The following is a 10,000-nucleotide window of genomic DNA, read 5'->3' as shown; positions in this document are numbered from 1 at the left end:
CTACAATTATCCCCTCACACAGACACACACTGCAGCGCATATGGAAGGCGCGGCACCCGCCTGTGGATGTTGAGTGCGTCTGGTTCTTTCACGGACAGCGCGCGGTGAAACACACTTGGACAAGAGTGTGTGTTTCTTGGAAGCTCTCCCGGTGTAGCTTCACGCGTTGTCTCTTTCGCGTACCCGATATAGCGAACGCGATGTTCCGGTAAACACTTCGCTCAGTGGCCATAAACTAGGAACGGGGAGCGAGGAGGAGGAGGGGCGGGAGGAGGCAGGTGCGCCAGTTGAGGAGTCCACGAGCTCCGGCCGTCAGTGTGATACGTGTTGAGGCTGCCGTTCACTGCACGAGACGCCTAGAGGAGGACAAAGGAGCTGAACGGAAGCTCACAAAGTTCTCTCGAGACAACCGAGGAAACCGCTGCCGATGAAGGAGTGCAGGGAACCGGCTTTCCGCAGAGCAGAAGTGAGTGCGATCAGACCCCGCTTTCCGCAGACGCACGCACACGCACACGGGCTCACAGGCGGCAACGTGCCGTGATCGCTCCCGAGAGGCTGGCTCTCGTGCTGCGCTGAGCGCGGGTCTCCACGGAGCCGCTGGTTCGGGGAAGGATCCGAGGCACGAGATGCCAAATTAAGACCGCGAGATCTGATTGAGAATTCCAGTTTGGACAGGTACAAGGGAACATCTTGTGGCGTGGTTGCTTAAGTGTGATTTGTGTCTGTGCATGTGTATGATTTTGTTTGTATAAATATGTTTTGTTACATTTACGTGGGCACATGCATCCATATGGTGTTTTGTTGGTGTGCTAAATGGTGATATGATGTTTAGTGGGGGTGGCCGCTGCCTCAGTCGCGTGAGATAAAGTCTGACAGTAATTACAGCTCCTCGCGCTGGTTCAGGGTGGCGTGGCGGTAGATATGACAAGCGGCATTTTCCTCCGTTATTACGTAAAACCGCCTTATTGTTTCCCGGGGAGCCTTTGCCCGCTCGTGACACCGCTGAGACTTTGGTCGGTAACGGCAGCGTTTCGCATATGCGAATCAGAAGGCGAATCAGAACGCCACACATCTCCCGAGTTCGGAGACCAGCTATCGATCTGTGGGCTGCGAGCTGCTGCATGAAGCGAGCAGAAATCAGAAATAAATGTTGGGTAGTGATCAGCAGGCAGACGCGATCCATCACGGATAGATATTATTTATGAGCGGCTCCGTGAGTGCTCGGAGATGTGGTGTGCGCGCGCTCTGATGATTGGAGCTAACGATCTCACCGGGCTGCTTCTCGCGCCCCGTGGTCCTCCTGATTAATAGCGGAGAGACGGAGCTGAGGGGAGGTCAGTTCGTGGAAACCCGGCGTGTCAGGGAGACGAACACACACACACACACACACACACACACACTCTCTCTCTCTCTCTCTGTTTCACTCTCTCTCTCTCACACACACTCTCTCTCTCTCTGTTTCACTCTCTCTCTCACTCTCTCTCTCACACACACACACACACACACACACACACACACACACACACACACGCACTCTCTCTCTCTCTCTGTTTCACTCTCTCTCACACACACACACACACACACACACACACACATGGCTGAACACTCTGGCCGAGTAGCACAGATCTGCTTCTGCCAGCAGGCTTACTAACCTACTGCTGCAATGCCACAGGTGTGTGTGTGTGTGTGTGTGTGTACCTGCCAGCAGGCTTACTAACCTACTGTAGTGAAGCAATGTGTGTGTGTGTGTGTGTGTGTATGATGTTCAGTGGTCAGGTGGATACCCAAGACAGATCTGATTGCTGTAGAACACTAATCAGTTGTTCTGGAGTCAGATGTCACTGATTCTTGAGAATTTGCCTAAAACAGGTTTTAATTTTGAAAGAAAAAGTTAGTTAAATTACAAAATCTGAAGGTATGTCATTATAGACCAAGGTCTTAGCTGTTCAGCAATGTACCGGTGCAACCTCCCCTTTTTGTATTTTTTTCATAAAATAGGCATTTTTCTAGTGCTTATACAATGGTTTTTTTGGCCTAAATAGAAAAAGTATGTTTTTTTAATCCAACAACCATATTTTTGAATTAAAACAGACTATTACTTTAATAACTACACCACTGAAGAAACATATTGTGAGCATATTTATTTAAAACAAATAAAAATGAATCTGACGGTGTGACACTAATCTGACGGTGTTGACAGTGGTTTCATTACAACATACAATTCCAAAATCAAGTCTTGCTTGACAACTTTATTTAACTATTTGGTCCAAAAAGCCTCCGTTGAGGACCATTTGGAGGCTTTCACCACCGTTAAGCAGAAAACCTGGCAGTGGTGGCCCCAGCCGTGGCGCAACTGGCTGGGGCACCTGCACCGCACGCCGGCGACCCGGGTTCGATTCCCGCCCCGTGGTCCTTTCCGGATCCCACCCCGACTCTCTCACCCATTCGCTTCCTGTCTCTCTCTACTGTCCTGTAAAAATTAAAGGCACAAAAGCCCAAAAAATATACTTAAAAAAAAAAAAAAGAAAACCTGACGGTGGTGACATATGACGGTGGTGACAAAAATCTACTCTTTCACATGATATGCATGAATTGTTCACATTATCCACCCTGTTTGCATCCTATTGCTGGCTACTTCAAACCTCTTCTTAAAAAGTATACATTTATTTTATAATCTAATCTAATATTTTGTATACAAAAGAGACGGTGTTGATATGTAATGGTTGTGACAGTAGCAGTGTCCAAAATTATGAACAACTTTAAGAGAAAAGAAAACTAATGGGAGCTTGAGCGATCTTAAAGCATGCAGTACGGCCAGAGACGGTTTATAAAGCGAGACGAGTCATATGAGGGTCAATCCTGGTGTCCCTGTGACGTAGTGTCACTCCCATTTAGGAGGCAAACGGGAGGCAAACGGGAGAAATAAACCTTATCTCGGATTATGACCATTCCTTTAGCCCTACATTCAGTAATGCAAGTAACGAACCCATGTTCTACAAGGCACACGTCTTTCTAACATTCCCACATTGAAATATTTTCTAGCGTGATAAACACATAGGAAAATAACTTTGTTCACGACCTGTCCCTCCTGACCTGACCTGTCTCCGCTAATTGCGCAGGCCACCTGTTATCAACGGCACACTGCTTCTGCTGCTTCTACACTGGTCTAAACCGATTACTCGTCACTGATCACGCCCAGATAGGAGGCGGAAGTGGGCACCATTTCATTCCATTGAAAACCCCCTTTATGACTCATCTTCCTAACTATACGATCTTTGGTACGGCTGAAGGTTTGAAAATGAGGTCCTCAAGAATGTAGTTGACCTTGTAGTTGCCTGATTTTATTGCCTTTTATAAATATCTGACGAAAATGGTGGTGACGAAAATGTGGGACACATTTTGAGCAGCCACAAAATAATAGTAAATATTGCTCAAAATGTACTGTTTGGAGTTTCTAATACATAATACAATGTACTCTTTCAAGTGGTAAAGATATCATTAAATTAAATGATTGCTTTTAGTGTTTTTAATCAAGTCAAAATGATTATCTCCTATTCGAGGACAACTGATTTTGTAGGGTATGGGCCAGCATATAATCATTAAATTAATACAAAAATAAAATAAACCTTTAAAAGAACCTCACATGTATGCAAAGGACCCCCTGATAACCTTGATTCTTTTTGTTCATGGAAATGGCATTCATTTCCAACAGAATCAGCACTTTTCTTAGTGAGACATGTTTTAGGCAAATTCTCAAGAATCAGTGTGCAGCTCTGGTCTGTGTGTGTGTGTGTGTGTGTGTGTGTGTGTGTGTGTGTGTGTGTGTGTGATGTTCAGTGGTCAGATGGACTCAGATGTGCAGCTCTGGTCTGTGTGTTGATTCATGAGTCGTTGGGCATCTGTAGAAATTGTATAGAAACACATAAGGGCTCTGAGCTCTGAACTAGTCTCTCTCTCAACAGAGCCAAAGCCAACCCTCCTTCACACACACACACACACACACACACACACACACACACACACACACACACACACACACACACACACACACACACACACACACAATGACTCCCAATAACCAAGATGTAATGTATGGGGCTAATGCATGTGTTTGTCTACAGTATGTGTGTGTGTGCACATCTGTGTGTGTGTCTGTGTGTGCGTTTGCACGTACGTTTGTGTACAGTATATGTTTTTGTGTGTGTGTGTGTGTGTGTGTTTGTACATCTGTGTCCCTGCTGTGTGTGTGTGTGTGTGTGCGCGCGCGTGTGTGTGTGTGTGTGTGTGTGTGTGTTTGAACATCCATGTCCCTGCTGTGTGTGTGTGTGTGTGTGTGTGTGTGTGTGTGTGTGTGAGTGTGTGTGTCTCCGTGTCTCCCTTAACACCCTCTCTGGTGTGTGTTTGTGTGTGTGCATCTCCCTTAACCCCCGCTCTGGTGTGTGTGTGTGTGTGTGTGTGTGCATCTCCCTTAACCCCTGCTCTGGTGTGTGTGTGTGTGTGTGTGTGTGTGTGTGTGTGTGTGTGTGTGTGTGTGTGTGTGTGTGTGTGCAGTGGCTGCGCCCGATCTCCTGGACCCCAAGTGTGCGGTGCACACACACAGCTGTAAGCCGCGTCTCTCCTTCTCCACGCACGCCGTGCTACTGCGCCCCCCAGTGGACGAGGACGAGTACGAGGAGCCGCGCGCCAGCGTCATGCGCTGGAAGACCGTGTCGGCCATCTTCTGCCTGGTGGTGCTCTACCTGATCCTGGGCGCCACGCTGTTCCGCGCGCTCGAGCAGCCGCACGAGAGCTCCCAGAAGCTCGCCATCCTCATGGAGAAGCTCGACTTCCTCGTCCAGCACCCCTGCGTCAACTCCTCCGAGCTGGAGGACCTCGTGAAGGTCAGGGGGGACACCGTCTGTGTGTGTGTGTGTGTGTGTTTTCTTTACTGTGCATTCAGACCAAGACCGTCAAAAGCGTCAAAGTCGCTGGTGGAGCTCATAGAGAGCCGAAGTCCCGCCCCTTCCGTTTGCCTCCATGGGACCTATCTTTGGATTTTTTTTTAATGGCAGTCAATGGAGAAAAATAAATTATTTTCTGGTCCCGATTGTCTTGTGCCTTGAATTACCCATATGATGTTTGTCAATTTTAATGACAATTTTTCATGTAAAGACATTTGAAAAGTATGTCGTAACTAGTGAATTACAACAATGTGAAAGATCGTGTTTCCAACGACTACAAACACATCAGTCGCGTTAGTGACGTTAGACCAATTCACAGCCACGGGCGCCAGCAACAGGTCTTATTTGAGCTTCCCCCTTGCCAATGAAAATATCATGAGTCAGAGGATTAAACACATCAGATAAGTTGTATTTCATTCATAGACTGTACAAACACTACTGTTAAGTGACTTAGCTGGCAGCAAGATGTAGCCGTTAACTAGCATAATAGCTAGCTAACTAGCCAGCCTCTCGTTTGCTAGTTGGTGACGTGCATTGCTTGAGACGAGTGATGTAGTCCACTGAACGGATTCGCACAAAACTTACATAACTTTTAAAGTCTAACGAAAAACAGAACTTTATTCATGTGAAAAATTATCTTTTAAATTCCCACACATCATATGTGAAATGCACGGTCCGACTCGAACGGGACCAAAAAATAATTGTTATCTCTCCATTGACTCCCGTGCATTAAAAATCGTGAAATAGGTCCCATAGACCGGAAGTAGAAGGGCGGGACTTCGGCTCTCTATACAGTAGCTCGACGCTCAACCCAGTTCGGCGCCGAAAGCGGCAAAGCCATGACGTGAAACATTCGGACAAACCACAAGCAGCAATCCTGCGAGTTTGATATTCTGATTAGTTGATGCCGAACCGTGTCATAGCTCATTACCATAAAGTTAACTGAGGCTCAACTTTGTTTTGACGCCCGTGAAGCTCATGAAGCCACGCTCACGCCCATAACGCTTTTGACGCCGGTAACGCCGACTCTCCATAGGAAATTAATGATTTCCGGCGCTCTTGACGCTTTTGACGGTCTTGGTCTGAAGTTATTCAGACTTTGTAGAACAGTGATGACATGTACTCAACACGTACTCATTGTGAAACGTGGAACACGATTATGAATTATGAAGTGAATATAAAACTGTAGTATTTTCAGAAACATAGAAGAATAGTCACATAGCCTCTCTCCCTCCTTCTCCCTCCCTCTCTCTCTCTCTCTCCCTCCCTCTCTCTCTCTCTCTCTCTCTCTCTCTATAAATATATATATAAACCGCTCACAAAAAGTAAGGAAACTTGACTTTGGCCCATTATATCTCCCCTTTAGTAATACCAACCAGTAAAGTGTTTCATATAATTTTTATCGTTGATTTGTCACCTTTACAATGAGGTATAGCTCGTAAGCATAGGGCAATCATGGAATGAGCAACACAAGCAAACGTGTAAGTAGTGCCAACGAAAAATGTGCCAAAATGGCCTGTTATGCTATTGGAATTCACCTTTGTTACTTCAAGCATTGACGATTGCACTCTCCCACAGAAATGAGGAAAACAAAACATGTTAGGCATACATTTGTTCATTTTATACTCAGTGTCAGGGTCCTCAGTAGCGTGTAGAGGATCCATATGCAGCCACAACAGCTTGGCACCTTCTTCTCATGCAGGTCACCAACCTGGCTACATTCTGCTGTGGGGTGACATCTCCTTAACTCGAAAGACAGACCTTGTTATCATTGAAGGCAATCATCATGCAGTTAGATACCGGGATGAGATTCTGGAGCCAGTGGCAATTCCATATCTCCAGAATATGGGACCAATTGCCATCCTCCAGGATGACAACGCTCGCCCCCATAGAGCTGGGATCATCAGAGAGTACCTCCAGAATTTGGGAGTGAAGAGGATCTAATGGCCTGCCGTGAACACTTGTGGGATCAGCTTGGGCATGCTGTACGTGCCAGAGTCACCAACAAAACCAGGTCACCAACAACAGATCCTTATCGAGGAATGGAATGCCATCCCACAGCAGAATGTAGCCAGGTTGGTGACCAGCATGAGAAGAAGGTGCCAAGCTGTTGTGGCTGCATATGGATCCTCTACACGCTACTGAGGACCCTGACACTGAGTATAAAATGAACAAATGTCTGCCTAACATGTTTTGTTTTCCTCATTTCTGTGGGAGAGTGCAATCGTCAATGCTTGAAGTAACAAAGGTGAATTCCAACAGCATAACAGGCCATTTTGGCACATTTTTCGTTGGCACTACTTACACGTTTGCTTGTGTTGCTCATTCCATGATTGCCCTATGCTTACAAGCTATACCTCATTGTAAAGGTGACAAATCAACAATAGAAATGATATGAAACACTTTACTGGTTGGTATTACTAAAAGGGAGATATAATGGGCCAAAGTCAAGTTTCCTTACTTTTTGTGAGCAGTTTAGTATATATATACTGTATATACACATTATTTTCTGAACTGCACTTCTCATATAACCATGTCATGGCCCTGCACTCTCATGTCATGCCTCTGAAAAAGCTTCTCCCCTCATGAAGTTAAAGTATCCTAACGTTGTAGTTTAGTCCCAAACTCTGGAAACAATGTTGTAGTTTAAGCCTAACCTCTGGAAACAATGTCGTAGTTTAATGGTAACCCCTAGAAACAACGTCGTAGTTTAGTGGTAACCTCTAAAAATGACGTTGTAGTTTAGTGGTAGCATCTAGAAACAACGTTGTAGTTTAGTGGTAACCTCTAAAAATGACGTTGTAGTTTAGTGGTAGCATCTAGAAACAACGTCGTAGTTTAGTGGTAACCCCTAAAAATGACGTTGTAGTTTAGTGGTAGCATCTAGAAACAACGTTGTAGTTTAGTGGTAACCTCTAGAAACAACCTCGTAGTTTAGTGGCAACCCCTAGAAACAACGCCGTAGTTTAGTGGTAACCTCTGGAAACAACGTTGGAGTTCAGTGGTAACCTCTGGAAACAACGTTGTATTTCCGCCTGTGTCTGTAACCTCTGGAAACATTGGTAGCAGCGTTTGTGTACTTCTTCTGCAGTTGAGCGAAGTTACTATGAACAATTAATGCTCAAAACTGCTACTAGTGGAGTGGGTACAAAATAGACAACGTGATCAAACATAATGTTTTCACTCTTCTTCCAACCGGGTTTGGCTAGAGCTTGAAGTAGCCTAGCACGTCATTCAAGATAACGGACAAGTGGTTTATCAAATCACATGCAAGGATGTTTTACAAGGCCCCGCCTTCAGAAATTCGTCTCCTATCTAGAAGTCCCAGATCCTTGTGTGAAGCTCAGCGAACTACAAGGATCTGGCCAGAGTCAGGTTACTCATCAGCAACCTAACCAAAGAGCGTAGCTTCAGGCATACATGGCACTCTACTTCCACATGTTTTAGGGGTCTGGTTCAGTGGCTAATGGAGCCATGTGATAATAAAGACCACACGTTGTGTTGCTATCCCACTCCCAAACAGCATGTGATGATAAAGACCACACGTTGTGTTGCTATCCCACTCCCAAACAGGCAGCTTGGTGAAGCACACTGGTTTCTCCTCGTTCATCTTCAAAAGCTCGTAGTGAAAGGAGCTTTCATTTCAAATCTCTAGACCACTTTACAGCAACTTTCCATGATTTATTTGTCTGTAAATGTGGAATGAATTATTTATGGTGGTATTCTACATAGTCTCTACGGTCTGTCTGCCTGATCTTGCAACTGTCTGTGTCTATCTGTCTGTCTGTCTGTCTGTCTGTCTGTCTGTCTGTCTGTCTGTTGGTCGTGTGTCTGCCTGCTTGTCTGTATGTCGGTCCGTTGGTTTTCATGTTTGCCTGTCTGTGTGCCTCTCTGTTAGGGTGTCTGTGTGCCTCTCTCTGTGTGTGTGTATGTGTGTGTGTGTGCGTGCGTGCGTGCGTGCGAGCGTGCGTGCGTGTGTGTGTGTGTGTGTGTGTGTGCATGTGTGTGTGTGTGTCTCCCTGTGGTGGTAAATGGTTGAAACTGATGAGATGAGACTAGACGGCACACAGGCTGTTGAAGACACTTGTACAGTACACCAAGCACTGTCTTACAGTCTGTCTGTGTGTGTGTGTGTGTGTATGTGTGTGTGTGTGTGTACGTCCCTCTCCGCCAGTACATCACACACTGTCCCCAACTTACAGTCTGTATGTGTTTGTGTGGGTGTGTGAGTGTGTGTGTGTAAGAGATGGAAATCAAATATTCTGCCCACCTGCCACTGTGGCTGGTGGATTCCAAAATGCCATTTTATTACCAGGCTCTAGAGATGCGGTATGCAAATGTGATATCATGACCAAAATGATCCTGGTTATGGGCATATTGAGATGAGATACATTCATATGCTATATTGCTGTATGCTATAGTGCTATACACTATACATTCATATGCTATAGTCCTATACGCTATACATTCATATGCTATAGTGCTATACGCTATAGTGCTGTATGCTTTAGTGCTATACGCTATACATTCATATGCTATAGTGCTGTATGCTATAGTGCTGAATGCTATATTCATATGCTGTAGTGCTGTATGCTATATATTCATATGCTATAGTGCTGTATGCTATAGTGCTGTATGCTATAGTGCTGTATGCTATATTCATATGCTATAGTGCTGTATGCTATAGTGCTGTATGCTATACATTCATATGCTATAGTGCTGTATGCTATAGTGCTGTATGCTATATATTCATATGCTATAGTGCTGTATGCTATACATTCATATGCTATAGTGCTGTATGCTATAGTGCTATATGCTATATTCATATGCTATAGTGCTGTATGCTATACATTCATATGCTATAGTGCTGTACGCTATACATTCATATGCTATAGTGCTGTATGCTATAGATTCATATGCTATAGTGCTGTATGCTATACATTCATATGCTATAGTGCTGTACGCTATATTCATATGCTATAGTACTGTATGCTATAGTGCTGTATGCTATATATTCATATGCTATAGTGCTGTATGCTATACATTCATATGCTATAGTG

The 10,000-nt window shown here is 45.0% G+C and overlaps 1 protein-coding gene across 1 annotated transcript in view; it reads left to right on the top strand.

The window, feature by feature from the left end:
- Window positions 1-4,676: 4,676 nt before the first annotated feature.
- The window catches only part of kcnk2b (potassium channel, subfamily K, member 2b), a 33,135-nt gene continuing 27,811 nt past the window's right edge, over window positions 4,677-10,000 (top strand). Inside the window, 1 exon segment of the mRNA XM_062550341.1 lies at window positions 4,677-4,880. Coding sequence (XP_062406325.1) covers window positions 4,692-4,880 — 189 coding nt within the window. The 5' untranslated portion in view covers window positions 4,677-4,691.

Source organism: Sardina pilchardus, chromosome 12 (assembly GCF_963854185.1).
Source record: "Sardina pilchardus chromosome 12, fSarPil1.1, whole genome shotgun sequence".
In the NCBI taxonomy this organism is placed as follows: Eukaryota; Metazoa; Chordata; class Actinopteri; order Clupeiformes; family Clupeidae; genus Sardina; species Sardina pilchardus.
Note: the sequence above shows the minus strand (reverse complement) of the source record. Positions and strands in the feature narration are given on the sequence as shown.